Here is a 20922-nt window from a genome sequence, read left to right on the forward strand (position 1 = left end):
TGTGTGTGTGTGTGTGTGTGTGTGTGTGTGTGTGTGTGTGTGTGTGTAAATGAGGCCTCTCTCCCTCTGTGGCCCCACGCCCTACTCCTCCTCTTTCCCTGAGGCCCTGTCCCTCCGACCAAGCCAGAGCTGGGTCAGGGAGCCTGGGCCCCTCCATCTGCCTGCGGATTGGGGGGGGGGGGGGGGGCTGAGAGCAGTCCCCCCCCCATGTCCCCTGCCCAAGGCAGATGTAGGGTCTGCATCTTCCCACAGCTGCCTGCATGGCTCTTACCCCGACCCGCCTGGCCTGGCCTGGGGTGGGGCCTTGGGAGCAGGAGAAGCGCAGCTGGGCCATCGTAAAAACTGCCTGGGCAGCTGTGGGAAGCCGTGGACCCTCTATCTGCCCTGGGTGGGGGTCGGGGACAGGGGCTGCTCTCAGGCGCCCCCACCCCAGGCAGGTGGAGTTTCCACGGCTCCCTCAGCTGCCTGGGTCCCCCGGGCCTCTCTTACCTGGGTCAGGCTCCTGCTTCCTGCTGAGCTTGGGGGCGGGGCCTCAGCAGGTTGAGGAGGGGCGGGGGGCCAGGCCTGTGGTGAAAAGTGGATGGGCCAGGCCTGTCCACTTTCAAAAGTGGGAGGGCCATGGCCCCATGGACCCCCCCGTTCTGGCGCCTCTGCTGCTGAACTTCTGGCAGGAGACCAGAAGACTGCAGCCGCAAACACCTTCTCATAGTTAGGGCAGATGCCAGGACTCAAGCCACAGAGTCAGCTGCAGCCAAGCTGGCCTGAAGAGCTGTTCTGGCCACTAGTTTGCCCTCGTCCATAATCACAATGAATTCTTGTCTGCAGTTGTCAGGTAACCGGTCTTTAGACTTCAACATGTTATCCCACAAGGTGAAGTCATACTGACCTAGACGTTCCTGTTGATTTGCAATGCAAACGTGCAGATCTGCTGCAAAATAAAGTTTTCAACCAAAAAGATCTAGCCTCTTTGAATCTTTCCCTTTTGGAGTTGATGCCTTGTGTCCTTGCCTCTCCAATGCATTAGCTGTGGCAAGTACTAAAGAGCCTGGAGGGGTGTGTCTGTACAGATATTCAAAACCCTTAGAATGGACAGAGTATCTCCTCTCCGCCTTTTTTTCGCTACGGAGTGGGGAGGGAAGATGGGGTCTGTTATAATACCTTGATTGGCTCCAAAATTGCCTCATCGATCAGTAGTGCCCAATTTTTTTTTAAATAAGTCCTGGCTATAATCTTCTGATGTGGAAGAGTCACTCATTGCCTCTACAGCCTCATCTGGTCATGAGTAAGAGGATGCAGATGGATGCTGAGACAGCATTTGCTCTATTTCCATGTGCTGGAGAAACTGCTGGAATGTCTTCCACTTGCTCGGTACCAGTCCTGGTATCAACTATAGGAAGATGATGTTTCTGGTGCTGATGCACTCATCGTGCACCCCAGGAGATAGACTGAGGTGGATGAAGGGATGACCTGGCAGGTTGGGGGAAAAAGCTGCATAGGGTCCAGAAAGGCCTCTGACATGGTCCTGGGGTCCATTCTTAACCAGGCCATTGCTCCTTGACAGGTGGCTGCTGTAAGACCCATGGCACGTAAGTCTCAGATGGAGAATGCACACTGTACCTAGGTTGAGACACATAAGACCCAACCTGTGGTGTATGAAGACTCAGACCTTTGATAACAGGGGAGCAGAACTCATTGTCACCAGAGAGAGAGCGTACCTGACTCTGGAGATGGTAGTACCAGGGAAATCATAGTCGGCTTCCCTCTTCTTGACAGTACTGTTTTATGAGGCAAGGAAAGAGTCAATTGCAAGGACACTGCAAGCTTCAGAAGCCTGAAGGCTGGAAGCCTAATCAACAGAACCAGCTGGAAGCCTTCCTGCCCCGCTGGAACCAATATTGAGAAGTTAAGTAGCTCTCTAGTAGCTGCGTACCATTCCAGTGTCAACTGTACCAGCATAGTCTCTTGGGCTTGCGGTTTTCCAGAAGATAGCCTGAAGAAGCTACAGTGAATACTTCAGGAGTCCATCTCAATGGAGCTGGCACAGGTTAACAACCTCCTCTTCTTAGATTAAGAGTATTCCGGGAAGTGCCTCCTCTTAGAGTCCCTCCAGGAATTCTTGCCTTTAGGGAGGATTCAATACTGATGATCTTGCTGAGTTAGGTACCAAGTCCCTAGAAATCTTGTGCCTCTTTCTCAGCTCCAATGACAGACAACTCAGGCAGAGCACTCGAACAAACTCTTACGTATCTGATGCCTGCTCTGAAAAGGACGGCACTAAGGATAGACAGAATGCTGACTCTATATGGAGACACTCTGTCCTTCTCTGAGTTAGTCTTAAATCCTTTGCAGATGTGACACTCGTCACTCACATGGGATTTCCTCAAGCATTTCAGGCAGCTGGGGTGTGGGTCACTCACTGGCATCAATTTGCTACATGAACAACATGATTTAAACCCCGGAGATGGAAGTGTAGCTCCAGTACTGAAATTTAAAACTGGCCAGACTAAAGACCTATGGTGGAATGGACATGTGCAATTACTTAAAGAAGAACTAATCTTAATACAAGTATCAGAAAGCTGATTGAAGAAGTAGTGCCCACACTAAGTTCTTTCCAGACATACAAGAAGGAGTAGTCCCTGCCTCAAGAAGCTCAGAATCTTAGGATGGACAGACAGGCAAACACAAAAAGGATTTTCTATACAAATCAACAAGATAGGTAACTTAGCAGAAGTTGTTTTATATGAGGAACATAAGAGACAGGCTGCATGTTCTGTTTATCCTACCCCCTCCACAAAATGTTATTTTACAAATGATTCCAGGTAGTTTAAGACAGACACTTCATAGTTGTATTACTCCAAAGTTAAGTTATGAAACACTAACACACTACACAAATAGTAATCAAAGTTAACCTGATTATCATTTACTTATGAGATCATCAGGATTTGTACTTACTTGAGCTCTCTGCTAAGCACTATATTAATTCTGTCTTTTAAGGGGCGATTCTTCTCAGGAATTGAGAACCAGGTCCTCTTACCCATTATCAACACATTCTGTTTACCTGTGTAATATACAAAACATTTTTTAAAAACTGTTTCAACTTAGTATAGAATCAGAGGTGGTGGTTTAGTGACATCTAGTGGATTTATCCCCCCCAATCTCCTTTGAATTCTATTTAAACAGTTAATATGTTCAAGTGCAAATTTTAAACATTAGCAAGACTAAATGTAAGTAAAAGATCAAACTTAGGCCCGGATCCTGTGATTGCTCATGTGAATAAAGTAACATACATACATAAGTGTTTGCAGGATCAAGGCCCTGGTATGCACTCTTTTAAAAAGCCAAACAAAAAATGTAAGTTTCAAATATAAAACTGTATGACTTATGATTAACAGAGTATCTATACTATCCAAAAGAGGACAGCTTCGTGGCTGCTTTGATTTGGCCCTAACTTCCTGGAACCCTGGTTCTTTTCACTAGAAACAAGTTATAACATGTTCAGTATGTGATATTTAAACTTAAAAGCATTTCAAATATCTCTTTCCCTAAAAATGTAGGATCTACATCCCACAACATTATAGAAAGACGATTTTGCCACTGCAAACATTTCCAGAAAGCTAGTGCAAGGTAGGAGACAAACTGGGACTGTTTTACAAAGCTGGACTTTGTGTCAAACTTAACATCAGCATTTTAAAACGTTAGTGGCAAAAATTAGATTATTCACACCAGCATTTAGTGTACTAGCTTAGTAGAACACCACCACTGCATGATGCACTGTGTAAAACTAAAGTGTACATTTGAAAGCACTGACAGCCATGCATAGAATTAGGTGTAAACTGAAGCTACACACAAGCACAATAATGCTGGTAAAGATAAAGCTTCTACTTGTTGGGAAACTTTCTTTTTGTAAGATCTGGGACCCCAGCTACAAGTGATAATGCTATTTTGGAAACTCTTGAACTAGTCTGCATCCCCCCCCGTCAATTAATACTTTCATTTTGAAATCTAATAAGCCATGCATTTTACTTTGAGGTTTCTCTTTGCAACAATGAAAACAAAATAGAAAGATACATATCAATATGTATCTGAATTATGTCATGCCAAGATGTGCAACTATTGCACTATGAGATGAAAGGGGGTAGATTTAGGCTTGTGGTGAAGCATTTATAACTTTAAAAGGAACACTGTTCAAGAACATTCCATCATAGTTGGGCAAATTTACAAGGATGAAAACATCAGGTAAAATTTGTTGCAATATCTTTAAATTAGATTTCCAGCAAGGAAACCTCTCTCAATTAACATTAGATATTAGGATGTTCAATAGGGCTTGACTACATGGAAGTTTTGCACTAGTTCAAGTCGAGTTAATCTGCATCTAAAACACTAGCATACATGTGTCACTGTATCATAGTGCATTCACTCTGCACTTACTGCATTCTGGAATCCTCTTGCAAAGTGGACTAAGTTTGCGGCAAATTGAATTAGTTTGGTCTGTTGTTTGTGTGGAGGCAACAGCTGCACATCACTATTTACATGCCTCCAATGGCTATTCCACACTGCTTCGAGGTTGACTATTACTGACCTATCTACTGACATGTATGCCTTCGTCTGCTCTGGTGTCAAGTTCCCAGGGAAATCCACTCCCCCATTTAAAAGCTGACACCTGGGGCCAGATTTGGCCCATTTGGTCCTGGGTTTGAGTATTTCAGCATGCTTGTGATACTACAGCAACTCTACTCCACAAACACCAGAAGATGCTGCTGCTTGTAGCTGTGCTGAGACCATGGATCTCACAGCCATCTGGGGAGAAGCATCAGCGCAGGAAGATCTTGTGTCCAGCTATTGTAATAAAGCCTGTTTGTGGACATTGCAAAGCAGGTCTGTGAGGGGTCATGGCTGGGCACCTATCAGTGCTGAATAAAGAGCAAGCAGTTCAGGAGGGTCTACATTAAAATCAGGGATGCAAGGAAAATATTAGGCAGGGGACATGTGACCTGTCCATTTTATGACTAACTGGACTGGATTTCACACAATTATACAGCCACCCACCCCAAACAGTTTGTGGATCCTCCTGCCAGGTCTCTTCCCTGCCCCCACTTGAGGAAGACTGGCAATAATCACTGGAGGATTAGCAGGAGAGGAGTTGTCTCCTGAAAGTCAGGATCTGTCTGGGACTCAGGACTCTGACGCACAACAGGTTGAAACCCAACCCAATTCTTGCCCTGCATTGGCCAAGCCCAAGTCCCAGCCAGAAGCCCAAAGCAGGACTGAAGAGGCAGATACTCCAGGGGAGAACTTCAGCGTGTAACTACCTACACCTCTACCCCGATATAACACGACCTGATATAACACGAATTCGGATATAATGTGGTAAAGCAGTGCTCCGGGGGGGGGGGGGGGGCGCGGGGCTGCGCACTCTGGCGGATCAGAGCAAGTTTGATATAACACGGTTTCACCTATAACACGGTAAGATTTTTTGGCTCCCGAGGACAGCGTTATATCGAGGTAGAGGTGTGTCCTTTACAGTTTACTAATTATTATTGTGTTAACTTGCTAGCTTCTGTTCTGGGTGCCCCATGGTGGCAGCCATTCTGACTCAGTGAAAACAGTCCCAGGATGCATGCTGTAATGAAGCAACAGACCATGGGATACCCTCTGAGAGCACAACACCCTCAATTTGCAAAAAGCCATCACCATATGAACACACAATTCAAACTGAAAAAATGGAACAGGCTTTCCACATGCACGCTGTTGGTGTAGTTTGCATACAGTGCTTTACCAGATGCACAGCATCTGTGTGAACAAGCCCTTATGAAAGGAAGTGTATTACAAGGATGTAAGGAAGTCTCTCAGAGAGAAAATCAGCTATGGAAATAAGAGCTTTTTTCAAAAAAGGGATTAGATCAGTGGTCCCCAAACTTTTCATGGTCATGCTCCCTCTTCCCCCTCGGGAGCTGGGGCCGTGGACAGGGGAAAGGGGGCTGTGGCTGGGACTGGGTAGCGCTCCCTCCCTTCCCCCAGTGGGTGCTGGCCCATGCCCTGCTGTGCCCCCTGAACATTCCTCCGCAACCCCCTATGGGGCGCATTCCACAGTTTGGGGACCTGTGGATTAGATAATTTAAATTACAAAGTAACTCATTCAATTGTTCATACAATCCAAACCACTAAACAAAATGAGATGGTTAGGACTTTAAAAGCAATAAGTGGTTTACTGTGTAAAGTTTAATGACAAATCAGACATTTGAAGACTTAGCCATGTAAGTGTAATTCATCACACTTTTTAAGAAATTTATATATGTACATAACTAGCATTGTCAGTTTAGAACCAGACTCTACACAATCAATACCTATGGGGTAATATAAAAAACACACAACTGACCTGTGATAAAATTGTCTAGTGTATGTTAAGACATATGCTAATATATCAATATTAGGGTTTATCCAGTTAAGAAGGTCGAAAGTTTCCTAATAATGAGTTAGCTGGCATTGCTCACAAAGCAATATAATTTTTGCACAACCCCTCCAGAAATCACAACATGCCATCTTTAATATGGTCCTGGCATACACACTCCAGATGAGCCAAGGTTATTCAAGGTCATATCTGAACCAAGATTCCTAAATGTGATGACACACGAAAGTAGTGGGGTCAAGTAGAACTCTTTTTTAAAATTAAACCCTAAAAAAGTCACTTATAAAAAAAAAAAAAAAATCTGTGCCATAATTTAATTATGCAGTTTTGATATTCAGCCCAATATTATATAGAATATTTTTAAACATTCAGTTTAAAGTTTTAACAAAAGAACAGCCATACTGGGTCAGACCAAAAGTCCATCTAGCCCAGTATCTTGTCTGTCAACAGTGGCCAATGCCAGGTGCCCCAGAGGGAATGAACAGAACAGGTAATCATCAAGCGACCCATTCCCTGTCGCTCATTCCCAGTTTCTGGCAAACAGAGGCTAGGGACACCATCCCTGCCTGTCCATTGGAATAGGTGTGTCATCTATCTCCCCTCCACAATTAGGGAATCCCACGGCCGCAAAGCCATTCACTATTTCATGCACATTGCCAAGAGCCACAGTCCTTCGTAGCAGGATGCCATCAATAGCTCTGCACACTTGCGTTAACGCAGCCCCAATGGTCAACTTTCCAACTCCAAACTGATTCGCGACCGACCAATAGCAGTCTGGAGTTGCCAACTTCCACACAGCGATCGCCACGAACTTCTCCACCAAGAGGGCGGCTCTCATTTTGGTGTCCTTGCGCCGCACACAGTTCCTGGAAGGTGGCTTTCTGCATCCCAAAGTTCTGCAGCCACTGCTTGTCATGCCAGACCTGCATAATGATGCAATCCCACCACTCAGTGCTAGTTTCCCAAGCCCAAAAGCAACGGTCCACCGTTTTAATTTAGAGAAAATAAAGCAAACTTTTTCAGAATATAAAGTGTTACAGTCTGCAATAAACTAAATAGTTCCATTTCTACTTCTATTAACAGGTAGGTAAAAGCAAGATGAAAAACTACCTATTTCTATAGCTTAATTATGCTTTGTAATTTGCAAATTATTAGAATTTCACTCTGCCAGTTAAATTACATTCTCAAAAAAACCCATTATGAAAATTTATCTCAATACAGCATGTGCACTAAGTAGACAGGCATACTTATTTGTTAAGTATACTTGGTTCAATGCAAGACACAGAGTAGACATGATCAGTGTAAATAGCTATATAACAGTAATATGAAAAGATACATGTATTAACTTATACTAAAATAATAAAGGCAATATAGACAGGAAAGTTACTAATCTTTTCAATTTAGTGACATCACAGAAACTAATTTTAATAAGTCGAAGCATAAAAAGTGAAAACACAAACATTACCTTCTACAGTGGTTGTTGTGGTCATTCTCTGAAAATACTTAAACTCATTCCTATCAATAGAACAAAAAAAAAAAATCACAATGTAGGTTTACTCAGAAAAATGTGTTGGATTTATTTTGTTGATAATAAAAATAGAATTTAAGTGAATTTTAAATATATGTAAGCAAGTTTATTGCCCGAGGTGCCATGCTGAAGTCCTCGATTCATCTAGGATGCATTATGCCAGATGCATAGAAAGCAACAGTGCAAGGCTGCGTACAGCCATGCCTGAAACCTGACCTTTGCGACCCAAGTCCCGGGGCAGTGAGTAATCGAGCCCCGCGCCTCGAACCCGCGCCCTGTTAGGAACGAGCCTGAGACCCATCACGCTCGTTTCCTGGAGGAGACGCCGCAGCCCAGCAGATGGCCCCTGTTCCGCTGCTACTAACCCGTCTGGTTTCAGACACCCATGGGCGAAAGGCCCCACGCAGTCCCGCCGAGCCGCCTCTGTCCTGCCTCGCGGCGCCGACAGCCCCCTCCCCGCAGACCGCACATCCCGCACGCCACGCTCCCTGTAGAGGCACCCGGCCCATGGGCACGGCCAGCACCGCGTGCCAGGTCTGCAGTCCGTTTGCGCAGCCCTCGCCCGGGTCGCGCTACCTGAGTGGGGGCCAAGGGAGGTCTCCGTTCTTCCCGATGCCCATGTTCTGGCCCACGGCGGCTATGAAGTTTAAGGGGCGGACCATGGCGCTTCCTTTCTGCTGTCACCTCCCGTCTGTTCAGCCTCCCGCTTCGGGCAGACTTGGGCCTTAGCGCGCCACCGCCCAGCCTCGGAGCGCTGACCATGCGCAGAGCGACACAGGCCTGCCGTGCTTGCCTTTTGGGGGGGAGGGGGAGGGACAGCATGCCGCTCACTGCAAAGCGTCACGTGACCGGACATCACCAATCACCTCTCTCTCCAGAGCCCCACCCCGGCAACAGTTCAACCTCTTTGCCTTCTAACTCCGCCCCTTTCCAACCTGCACGTGGTGCCGTGATTGCGTCACTGTTATGTTCGGCGGCGCGCGCAGGGAGTTGCGGGGTTTGGGCTGCTGGTTCCTGCGTTCCCAACCATGCCGCGCGGGCGAGAGCCCCGCGTCTCCGGACAGTCGGTGCTGAGTAAATTCTTCCGGCCGGTGGGGTCCCCGCGCGTAGCCGGGTCCTCAGCCGGCTCCGAGGCGAGCGGCGGCGAGGGGCTCCAGGCTGCGGCTCCGCACACGGTGCGCGTGGATGGGGCGCAGTGGCAGCCGGCGTGACGGGTGTAGGGAGAGGGACCGCTGGGCTGGGCGGGTGTGGGGCAGCAGCCCCGGGGCGGGTTTTTTTTAACGGGCTGTGTGACCCTGCAATAAACAAACCTCTGCCAGCGCCACGGCGGGCCCTGACCTACTCCCGGGGCCTCGGAGCCCCTCATGCCACCTCCACTTAAGTGCTGTGGTGCCTGGGTAATTGGTGTTATAATGCTGGGCTAGCTCCCTCATCCCTCCCGCCAGCAACACCACTACCAGAGCTGTGTGGCTGAAGAGTCCCCGGTTGTGGTGTTTTGCGTCTTGTCTACACTGTAATGCTTCTGATGACGACACTCTTAAGGACTAATCTACACTAAGCAACAGAGGGTCCTGTGGCACCTTTAAGACTAACAGATGTATTGGAACATAAGCTTTCGTGGGTGAATGCCCACTTCGTCGGATCTACACTAGAAATTAGAATTGTACAGCTGTACTGATGTAGCAGTGCAGCTAGCGCAGGTGCTCTATGCTGATAGGAGAGAGCTCTCCTGTTGGTATAATTACTCCACTTCCTTGAGTGGCAGTTGGTATGTCAGTGGGAGAGCTTCTCCCGCCAACATAGCACTGTCCACAATGATGACTAGGCCAGTGTAAGTTACGTTGCTCAGGGGGGTGGCTTTTCCACACCAAAGTAAGCCCTTAGTTGATGGGTGAGTGCTCGCCTGTCAGCTTAATAACTCCTGTTTCTGTGAGAGGTGGTAGCTATGTCGGTGGCAGAAGCTCTCCTGTGGACAAGCACTGTCTATACTGGTGTTTAGGTCAGTATAATTTATGTTGCTCAGGGGGGTGGATTATTCATAACGATGAGCGACATAAGTTATACTGAAGTAATTTGTAATGTAGACATAGCCTGAATTAAACTTCATTGTGAACTCATCACATACAATATTTACTTGGTAAGCGCAAAGCAGGCGAAACTTTGTTCCTTCTGTGTATATGATTAGGGTAGAGAGAGTAGTAACATCTCACTCTCTTCTCCCTAATTCAAATCTAGATAATGTAAGGTTTGAGAGAGAGAACTCAAAATAGCCAGGAAATGCAGTTAAGCAGAAAGTCTACATTTATTTCCATTTGCTTGTGCGCTGAGATATTGCAGACACACATAACCCAAGTGTAAGATGAACTCAAGCTTCTAGGAAACCCATGTCATTTGTTTGCTTATATTTAGTTTTTATAAAGCTGAAAGCTGAAAGGAACTAAATTTAAAATCAACTTTTCCAAATTATGCAAATCTCTCAGCCTAGGCACAATATCTTTTTTACCAAGTTCTGTATCATGGTGATTAATGATAATTTAAAAAATCAATTAAGAAAAAATATTTGCCCTGATTTAGTGGGTGTTCAGGATTTGATAAGGTTGCTTTAAGTTTATTTTCTGAGAGTTGTCCTATGTAAAAATCAAGATTCTTTGAAGTGGTTACTGCATATTCCCACTCCGTGAGTTGCACCCCCCTACTCCAGTTCCTCTAAGCTTTGGAAACTTTTTGGAAAGCAATGCTTTTTTGGGCCCACACAAGTACTATCTTTGCAGCAGCTGAGTTTATAAAAGAACTGTGTGACCCCAAGTGCCTAATTTTTTTTCCCTTTCCAGAGTCAGGTGAGCATATAAGGACATTTGTGTCTGGAGTGATTTTAGAGTCTTTTAAAAAAAAAAATTCCCAAATGTTATTAACTGTATTATAGATAGTAAGTGTTAAGTAGTTTGCTCAACTGCACAACTATGTTTCTATTCTTGACCCACTGTCCTGGAACATTTCTGGTCATTGTTGATCAGACCTCTAAAGACACAGGTAAGAAAGGCAGATTTAAGTGATGAGCATTTTGCCCTTCCATGTATTTGGAGGCAGGAATTATTGTTTTTCCCTTCCCATTCCTCTGTTTGCTGCTCATTTTGGAGGACCTTTGTATTGTAAACTTGCATCAACAAACAGCACTGATTCAGTGCCTTCCTTAATGAGGAGACCTTTCAAACTCAGTAGCTGGAAATAACATCTGAAGAGCTGTCTATTCCTGTGAAGGGACAGAGCAGGCTGCTTTCAGCTTGAAGGCAAATCAGGAATGACCCTGACACCCAACTCAGTGCCAGATAGAGTGGGGTCAGTGGCTTACTGGCAATGACAATTGAGACTTGTGGTTCTGGAACTTTACTAATAGCGAGGGAGGTTTAGGATTTTAAGAAACCACCAGAGCAGGCCCTTTATCATTGTTGGAAAGAAAGTTAGTGTAAATTGATGTTGCTCAAGCATTACTCTTGGGAGACTTCTGAGCCTAAAAATTCTGCACATAATATTGCAAAATTCTGCATATTTTATTTTTCAAAATAACACAATAGAATCATGGCAGTTTCAATTGTTTTGCTCATTTATTTCAAAATACCTGTCCACAGGAATGTCTGTAACAATACAAACAACAAAAGAAGATTCAGAAAATGTTTTCTGACAAATAGATTCCTTACTAGGCATATTAATACATTACTTTGAGTATCGGAGGCGTAGCCGTGTTAGTCTGGATCTGTAAAAAGTAACAAAGAGTCCTGTGGCACCTTATAGACTAACAGACGTATTGGAGCATAAGCTTTCGTGGGTGACTACCCGCTTCGTCAGATGCATTATTATTACTTTGAGTAATAATTTATTTAAACTACAGTACAGACACTCAGCCCCCCCTGCTCCCCCATCCCCATGTGTCCTTGTACCCCTGCCCCAGTCTGTCCCTCCCACTAGCCCTTCTGAACCCCAGTCTGATTCCCCAGCAGCCCCATGTGCCCCGCTCTGTCCCCTTCTCCCCCGTGCCTCCTAACATGTTGCATTCCTCACAGCACCCTCCTCCTCCCTATTGGCTACTGACTGCTATGGCTGCCCTCTGTTCTGGTGCAACAGCAGCCCCTGGTGGGTAAAAGGCGTAACTGCAGCACTTCTTCAGCAGAATATATCTTCTGCAGAGAAAAAAACAATCTGCGGGAGTCATGAATTCTGCATGTGCACAGTGGTGCAGAATTCCCTCAGGAATAAAGCATGGGTCTGACTTATTTGTATGCAGATATATCTCTGTCTCTCTCTCTCAGGAGCCTTCATTTCTTCCAATATCATCAGACCTTCTCTCTCAAGTCTTGTTTTCTAATCTAGAATCACTTTACCTTGCAGCATGGAGTATGATGTGGCATACTCTATAGATGTCTAGGAGATTTCTGCTGCAGTCTAGAAAAACATTTATACTACTCATCAGGGGAAAAAGTTTTCTTTGTGGGCAGTTGGTGTTCCATGCCCATATAATGTATTTTAGAGTCTTCATTGTTTTTTAATCTTTGAGCTTCCTTATCTGTCAGAGTGTTTTCAATGTTATCTCAACATATCTGCCAGTCAGCTTTTCTACTCTTTTTAGTCTCCTCACCCTCAAAAGATTCTTGAAAGGTGTGACTATCAGCTTTCTAGCAATCAGACATCTTGTTCTACGATGAACATCAATCTGCTGCTGCCATGAAGATATACTCACCTTTTGAGCCTTTTTGTCACTAAAGATAGGATTTTTTTTTAAATCAGAGTTACATCTGTGAGAAGAGTGAGTGAGTTGCAGGTTTTAATAGGTGGTCCTTCTTTAACTTTGTTTTGAAGAGACAAAATTGTCTTGTGTTCTCATCCCAAATTTAAATAAAAAATAATATCCAAGTTCAGACCACTAACCTTATGGTTAATTCCTCCTTGGGGAATCTAATCTAAAGAGGGCTTTTTATTTAGATAATTCTAAGAGATTTAGAAGGCTGTGTAAAGGGAATGCTATTTCTACTTCTGTTTAAGTGGATTAGGCTGTCCTATTTAGACATGTTATGCATTAGCTAAGGTGTCCGAGTGAGTTCAGAGAGCCTCAGGGACTGTCAGGACAACATTTATGCCTCCATAATGTTTCCACCATAAAAAATGTGCAGGGCTGCTATCTTGTGTTGTGTACACATTGACATGACTATACTCTCTTTACATGACATCTAGAACTGATGTTTACTTTGGGAAGGCAGTTTTACAATCTTTTTAATTAGATCCCCATAACCCATTTTAGCGCTGTGTTGTTTGCTAGATTCCCACAGAGTTCTGCTCAATGAAGAAACAGTGTTACAGTATTTTGAAAGTGTTGCTTCTGCTATCAGCCTGCTGTCCCCTTTCCTTGGAGTTCCTTGCTTGTAGGACTGAAATTTAGCAAGTAGAAGTAAGGTAACTGAGGCCACATGGCCATGATATAACCTTTGCCTAGAACAATTCAGAAGATGGTGCTCATGCAGCCTCACTGGGCAATACTTTTTAGAAAATTCTAGAAGCTCAGCTCTGTAGGGAGGTAAGGGGCACATCCCATACAGACAATGCTTTCAGAGAGTCATAGATATCATGGCAAGTGACTTTTTTTATAGCAGACTTTGAATTGGGTGCAGGATTAGATTAAGTTTTGACTTCCTCAGTGACATACCATCTGTTTTACACTGTCGTGTAAAATGTTACTACTCTTGGAAGTGCCAAAAGAGACCTTCATACATGCTTTTATACATATCTGGAACTGTAGAATGAAGTATGCACATGTGTTGTATATTACAAGAAATAGTCAAATATAAAGAAATAACGGAAACCGGTATACACATACAGTCTTTATCAGTCAGAATATTTTATGGATGAAGATGTTATAATATTCTGATCAATTTACTGACCATAGAAAGTTAAAGCTAATCGTTTTATCTGATTACATCGTTTAAGAATCAGCAGTCAAAAATACTTTTTAAAGGAAAAAAACCCAGAAATCAAACTAAAATAGACCATGGTAGTAAGACTTTTAAAAGTTTCAGATCTGTCTTCATATATTAGGCAAGTTCTCAAAGTCAAGTCTCCACCAACAAAAAAAAATGTTACTCATATTTGAAACATATATTAATATGAGTACATAGGAAAAATCTCATTGGTATGAGTAGCAACAAATAGTTAAAATCCTTTTTGATAAATTAACATTGAAATATTTTGTATTCATCACACTTTCTATGTACAAAGTGCTATGGATACAGAAAAGATAATTTTGTAAGTGGATTAGTTATGGATGGAAGATGCTGGATGGATAGTCCTGGTAACTAAAATCTTCTCTCTCCTCCCGGCAGATGCAACATTACCCAAACCAATATCCCTCAATCCTGTTCAGTTTACATGCACTATTAATTCTTGTCCTCTCTGCCAAAGAGCAAATAAACATACCACTTGTGCGGAGGTTCATAATGTGGATGTCTATTCACTGTGAGCTTTGAGGGGATCAAGGACTTTACCTTTTTATCTGCTTGTAAAGTGTTAAGATCACCTATGGCACTGTGAGGCCTCAGTGGCCTAAATTAGTCACCAATGAGCTCCCTGTAAGCCTGAGGGTGTCTGTGCAGAGCTCATTGCAGGGTGAAGGCCCAAGTCATTTCAAGTAGGGCAGTGAAAAGTTTTCTAATGGTAATGTTGGTCACAAAGGGTCAGAACCTAGTCCCATTAAAGTCAAAGGATGTTGCACCAGTTATTCTATTGGGATAAGGATTTTGTCTAACATGTAGACATAGTCGAGCCAGTGACCTGGAGACTGGAGCTATGTTGCAATAATACCTTGTTCTGTCTACTGTCTGTAGAATACACTAGTTACTCCTTGAGGAATTCTGTGCCAAAAAATTAAAATTTCTGCAACAAAATTTAAAAATTCTGTGCCCAATACTTTCAAATTCTGCATATTTTTTGTTGTTGAAATAACACAATGTAATCACACCAGTTTCAATTATTTTTGGTCATTATTTCATAATACCTGTCAGCAAGTATGTCTGTAACAATAAAGACAACAAAAAAAGATTCAGGAAATGTTTTTTGACAAATAGATTCCTTACTAGTCATATTAATACAGAACTCTGAGTAATAATTCATTTAAACTACAATACAGAACCGTATTTCCTGCACCCTGCAGAAGCAGTGCAAAAGCTTGGGGGAGTCAGGGGTAATGGAGGAGCTGAGGGAGATGGAAGTAATTGCTGGGAAGGAGCCTGGGAATGAACTTGGAGGGTTGTTGGGAATGGGTAGGAAAACTATGGAACAGTTTTTTTTGGGGAGAGAGGGCAGGGAGGGATAGTTAGGGAGCTTCCCCCATGCAGACCCTGGCTGACCCTTAGCCTCTCCCATTCAGTCAGGTACATCTGCTCCTGTCCTCATGTGCTCCTCCACCCCCACTCAGACACCCCTGCCCCCCCATCCCCAGGTGTCCTTGTACCCCCTGTCCACATGTGTCCCACTCAGACACCCACTCCCCCATCCCCATGTGGGTCTGCACTCCCTCTCCTGTTTCTATGTGTCTCTGTGATCTCACTCAGCCATCCCCCTTCTCCCATGTGGCCCTGCACCTCCCTTCCCCTTGTGGCTCTGCACCTCCACTCCCATTCAGCCTCTGCCCCAATCTGTCTTCCCCCACAAGCCCGTATGAACCCATCTGTGACCCCCTAGCCCCTGTCTCCTGATCTGGCCCGACAGGCACTGTGAAGAAGGCAGTTTTTTTCTCTTCCATAGCTGGCCAGGAGCTACTGCTCTGTTCTAGCACCACAGCACCCTCTGGTGGGCAAAAGGCAGAACTGCAGCAACTTTCTGACCAGTTTTTTTCTGCGCAAAAAATTAAAATTATGTGCGGCTCATTCATTATGTGCACATGCAGTGGCACAGAATTCCCCCAAGATTAACTAATTTTTTTATCTGTTTTGAAGAAATCTAACCAATTATAAAAACCATTGTATACATACATATACAGTTAGTTAATATGTAAATTGTTATGTATGTAAATGTTAATAGTAAAATAGCAAAGAATTCTAAGTGTTATATAGAAAATTAAATTGGTGTTTTTACTTTATTGTGCAGAGATAAAGTTTGTTCTTTGGGTGTCTATTTTTCATTCTTCCAGCATATGACAAGGGAAGAAAATAAACTAACTTTTAAAAAATTAATGTTTTAGACTTCTAAGTCTGGCAGAAATAAGAGAAGAGCTGTTGAAAACAATGAACCTAGTAAAAAGAGGACAAAACCAGTACAAACTAATAGAAAAGAAGGCCATGATGCAGTGAAGATTCTTGACGTTGGTGAGTTCATTGTAAATAAAAACTTGCAGGCACTGAAACTGAGTAAAAGTTATTAATTGTCAAAAGTTAAAATTACATTGTCATATAGTTTAGGACAGGGGTCTCAAACACGCGGCCCGCGGGGTGATTTTCTGCGGTCCGCGAGCCCCTTGCAGCCCCCCCCCCGCCTTCCCCCAGTGTTTACCAGAGCGGCTCCGGCCGGACATGCACCGGGAGCAGGGCATGCTCCCTGCCTGCCTGCCCTGCCCTGCGCAGCTCCGTGAAGAGGCTGGAACGTGGGGAAGGGGGGGCGGAGGGGCTGTGTGTGGCTGTTGCTTCGGGCAGCGCTCCCAGCAGCTCCCATTGGCCGGGAACGGGGAACCGCGGCCAATGGGAGCTGCTGGCGGCGGTGCCTCAAGCAACAGAAACACACAGCCCCTCCGCCCCCCCCTTCCCCACGTTCCAGCCTCTTGCGGGGGCAGGGCAGGCAGGCAGGGAGCCTGCCCTGCCCCCGGTACGTGCCGGGCCAGATCCTGCCCCCCAAGCCCCTCCTGCAGCTGAACCCCCTGCACCCCGACCCCCTGCTGCCCTCTGCACCCTGACCCCCTGCCATACCCTGCATCCCTCCTGCACCCTGACCCCCTGCCTCACCCACACCCCTCCTGCATCCTCTTGCACCCCAACCCCCTGCTCTGAGCCCCCTGCCGCACCCTGACCCCTTGCTGTACCCCTCACCCCTCCTGCACCCCACATCCCAACTCCCTGCCCTGAGCCCCCACCACACCCCTCCTGCACCCCCTGGGGGCAGGGAGGGCGCAGAGTTGGGGTGGGGATTTCGGGGAAGGGGTTGGAATGGGGGCAGGGAACGGGTAGGAAGAGGCGGGGCAGGGGTGGGGCCTCATGGAATGGGTGGAGCGGGGGCGGGGCCGAGGGCGGCAGGGGAGGGAGGTGTCAGTAATGCGGCCCTCGGGCCAATGTACTAGTCCTCATGTGGCCCTCATGGTCATGTGAGTTTGAGACCCCTGGTTTAGGAACTGGCATTTAAATTCAATGTATATATTTTAAAGTGCCGTTAGTTGTTGAGAAATCATAGCTGCTAATTATGTTGAAACTAATTTAAGAAAAAGGTTGTGTTCTCTTTCTGCACCAAGCATTTAACTAACAAATTAATGTTGGTAGAAAAACAAGGCAGTTTCATTAACGCCATTAAAGATTTTGAGGAAAGAATCCTTTTCAAAATAGAAAGGGATTGTATTGATGTGGAACAGCACTTTTATAGAGCTTGAAAGTACATCAGAAATAAGAGTGAAAAAATGTCGAGACGTACTATCAACTTGAAATATAGTGTGTTTAAAAAATAAGTAGCTAAAGTAGTTTCACATGGTACACTGGCCTCAGATCCCCTACTGATTTTGTAGCTTTGCAGTTACTTTGCTCTATTTAAAAATAAAATAAAAGCATTTTTTTGCCTTCGGTGTGAGATACACACAAACAGGGGAAGCTAAGGCCCAGATCCAAAAAGGTATTTAGGCACCCAAACCCTAGATTTAGGCACTTTTACAATTCACAAAACCCCCACTCAGCTGCCACCTAATCCTATAGCTGCCTAAACTCAGTCGGCGCCTACATTTTTGCTGTAAAAGTTCCCTAGATGCCTACGTTTCTGCTTGTGGGCTTGTGCACTGCCGCCCACTCTAGGCAATGTGATTCTCATACCAGGGGAGGATAGATATTCCTGCAGAGCATGGTCCAGTAGGTGTGCTCTGAGTATGTGTACTTGACTGGGCCCCATTCAAAAATCCAGATGGAGGAGGAGCATCCCAGATAACCAGGGGTGAAAGTAACTTAAAGGACTTATCAGTACGCCAGAGTCCTGAGCAGGGGGTGTGGCCTCAACCGGAAGAGGCAGGGCCTTTAATTCAAGATTTAAAGGCCCAGGGGCTCCGGCTACTGCTACTGCAGCGGAGCTCCGGGCCCTTTAAATCGCCAACAGAGCCCTGCCGCCACTACCCTGGGGCTCCGGCAGTGGGTCTCGGGCAGCGCTTTAAAGGGCCCGGGGCTCCCTGTAGCGGCCGGAGCCCCTGGCCCTTTAAACTGCCAGCCTGGGGAAGCCGTGGTCCAGCACGGCATACTGGCTCTTACCGGTACACCGTACTGGCTTACTTTCACCTCTGCATATAACTTACCCCACTGGTTAGAGCACTCGGATACAATTCCTTTCTCTGTCTGATGGGGAGAGAGGATTTGAACAGGCATTTCCCACCTCTCAGGAGGATTCCCTAACGGCTGTGCTATAGGAGACTCCCGTCAGAGTATTCTTCAGTCTCTCCTGTTGCAGCTGTTCCTCTTTCGATAAGTGTGTGACTGAGAATGGTTCTGTAGCCTTGTGGTTAGGGCATTCATGTGGGAGGTGGGAGATCCAGTCCCTCGGCTCCAAAGACTATTGTCTCCTGGCAGCCTGGATGCCCCCCTTTCTTTGGCATCTCCCTTAGGTGGCTCCCCACCTAGTATGTTGGCTTTTGTGGATCTCTTTCTTAGGTGCCTGTCTCTCCCCATTCATTGTATAAGGAGGCTAGGCACCTAGCTCAGGCTTTGTGATCCTTTTGTTGTTCCACTGATTTTCTAGATGCCTGAATGTTAGTCTCTTTGTGGACCTGGACCTCCCGGATTATACAGGGGAAATAGTGAAGCTGATTATACACAAAGTTCTGTTGCATTCACAAAATAAGCAAACTGGAATTTTTTTTCTCTCTAATGTCTTCCAAGACATTATCTAAGGCCTGGTTGACACTAAAAAGTTAAGTCGACCCAGCTACATCATTCAGGAGTGTGAAAGAGCCACATTCCTGTGTGATGTAGTTAAGCCAGCCCAATCCCTGTTGTAGACAGCGCTAGGTCAGTGGAAAAATTCTTCTGTTGACCTAGCTACAGCCTCTCTGGGAGGTGGATTACCTACGCTGATGTGCTACAGCAGCACTAAGGCTATTTCTGCACTTAAAACGCTACTTAAAACGCTATAGTGGCACAAATGCAGCTGTGCTGCTGTAGCACTTCATTGTAGATACTCACTACAGCTGCAGGAGGGGTTCTCCTGTCACTGTAGTTAATCCACCTTCCAGAGAGGCAAGTAACTAGGTTGATGGAAGACCTCTTCCATTGACCTAGAGCTGTCCACACTGGGGTTAGGTTGGCATAGCTACATCTCTCACAAGTATAGATTTTTTTACACCCCTGAAAGACATAGCTATGCCCATGTAAGCTTTTAGTGTAGACCAGCCCTCAGGTAGGTGTTAATTGTAGCAAGAGTAGATTAAAAATAGTCAGAAGTGTGATTTTTTTAAGTTGACCCTGTTTCTTTATGTAGCTATGTAAATATTAGTTGTTTTAGACTGATTATGGTTTAATGTTAATGTGAATGTAATCTTTACTACAGTTACACAAATAGTTACTCTGTTTTATTATTCTAGTTATTTAGATGAATATTTATGCTAGATTAATGAGGTTGGGTAAGATACTGAGTGCCGCCTTCTTTTGTAATGCAGCACACTGCCTGGTACCCTTTAATTGCCCACTCCAGACCCTTTGCGCAGAACAATCTACTCCAGACCCTTTACACAGAACAATCTACTCCCAGGTGTCCACTTCATTTCAAGTGACTGCCTGCAACATGCATTACTCCTTTTGCTTAACCACCTGTCCCAATTTATATTTAGCACAGACACTATCCATCCTTCCCCAGACCTGAAGAAGAGCTCTGTGTAGCTCAAAAGCTTTTATCTTCCACTAACAGAAGTTGGTCCCATAAAAGATATTATCTATCTTGTCTTTCTCATCTTTGATGTCAATCTCATTGAAATCTTAATTGCAAGGTAATTTGCTAATACATTTTCCTTGTGTATTTTTACTAATGAAGAAGAGCCTAAGAAATGTACCAGGCCCTGCATATGTGTGAAAACATTAAACAAACTGAGAGAATTCTGCAGTGATTCAAAGCACCCATGTAACAGAGTCCAGGTGGATACTTTACGAGGGAGTCAATCTGTGCACTTGGAAAAATGTCCGACTTTTGTGGAAAGAACCCTGGAAATAAATAGTGCTCTTCATTCTCAGGACACAGGTTCTCAGATCAGTGAGAAGGTATGCAGTGCTTCTGTTCCAGGAATCATTGAATTACAGTGCAGTTTGGAGTGCTTTTTATGTTTAAAATACAGGCTTTGTTATTGGGTTTTTCTTAAGTTCAGTGTGACAGAATGCAACATGAAATTATGCAGTACTGTACCAATGATAGAATCTGACATTCATATTCTAACATTTTACTGAACTCTTAACACAGTAAGCAAAACAGCGCTTGATAGTCTTCAGTGACATTCTTAAACAGTGCAACTGAAGTTTTAATAAAAAGAACGAGGAGTACTTGTGGCACCTTAGAGACTTTCAAATTTAGTTCTTTTTGCTGATACAGGCTAACACGGTTACCACTCTGAAGTTTTAATGAAATTTGTTTTAAATAAGAAATGTTTAAAGATTAGAATATAGAAAATGGTGGTAACAGCCTGTACTTTGGATGTTGGTGAGATTATTCGCATTTACATACAGAATGGGAAGAGACTGTCTAGAAAGGAGTATGGCAGAAAGGGATCTAGGGGTTATAGTGGACCACAAGC

At 44.8% G+C, this 20922-nt stretch overlaps 2 protein-coding genes across 5 annotated transcripts in view; one reads left to right on the forward strand and one right to left on the reverse strand.

Annotated features, from left to right (window-relative positions):
* Positions 1-8707, reverse strand: part of DHFR (dihydrofolate reductase) — a 33510-nt gene extending 24803 nt beyond the window's left edge. The window contains exons 1-3 of one of the 3 annotated variants that reach the window (XM_024217692.2): positions 8511-8706; positions 7872-7921; positions 2953-3058 (exon numbers count right to left, since the gene is read on the reverse strand). In XM_024217692.2, the coding sequence (XP_024073460.1) occupies positions 2953-3058; positions 7872-7921; positions 8511-8596 (242 nt within the window). In that variant the 5' untranslated portion in view covers positions 8597-8706. Of the gene's footprint in view, positions 1-2952; positions 3059-7170; positions 7201-7871; positions 7922-8510 lie in introns of those variants that run through there. The other 2 variants (XM_024217767.3, XM_029910937.1) reach the window with 2 other exon arrangements.
* A 212-nt stretch (positions 8708-8919) lies between these two features.
* MSH3 (mutS homolog 3) overlaps positions 8920-20922 on the forward strand; it is a 197753-nt gene continuing 185750 nt past the window's right edge. For both annotated transcript variants that reach the window (XM_026649155.1, XM_026649156.1), the window contains exons 1-3: positions 8920-9109; positions 16156-16279; positions 20172-20395. In XM_026649155.1, the coding sequence (XP_026504940.1) occupies positions 8963-9109; positions 16156-16279; positions 20172-20395 (495 nt within the window). In that variant the 5' untranslated portion in view covers positions 8920-8962. The remainder of the gene's footprint in view (positions 9110-16155; positions 16280-20171; positions 20396-20922) is intronic.

This window comes from Terrapene carolina, unplaced genomic scaffold, assembly GCF_002925995.2.
Source record: "Terrapene carolina triunguis isolate 2854851 unplaced genomic scaffold, T_m_triunguis-2.0 Scaffold69, whole genome shotgun sequence".
Lineage (NCBI taxonomy): Eukaryota > Metazoa > Chordata > Testudines > Emydidae > Terrapene > Terrapene triunguis.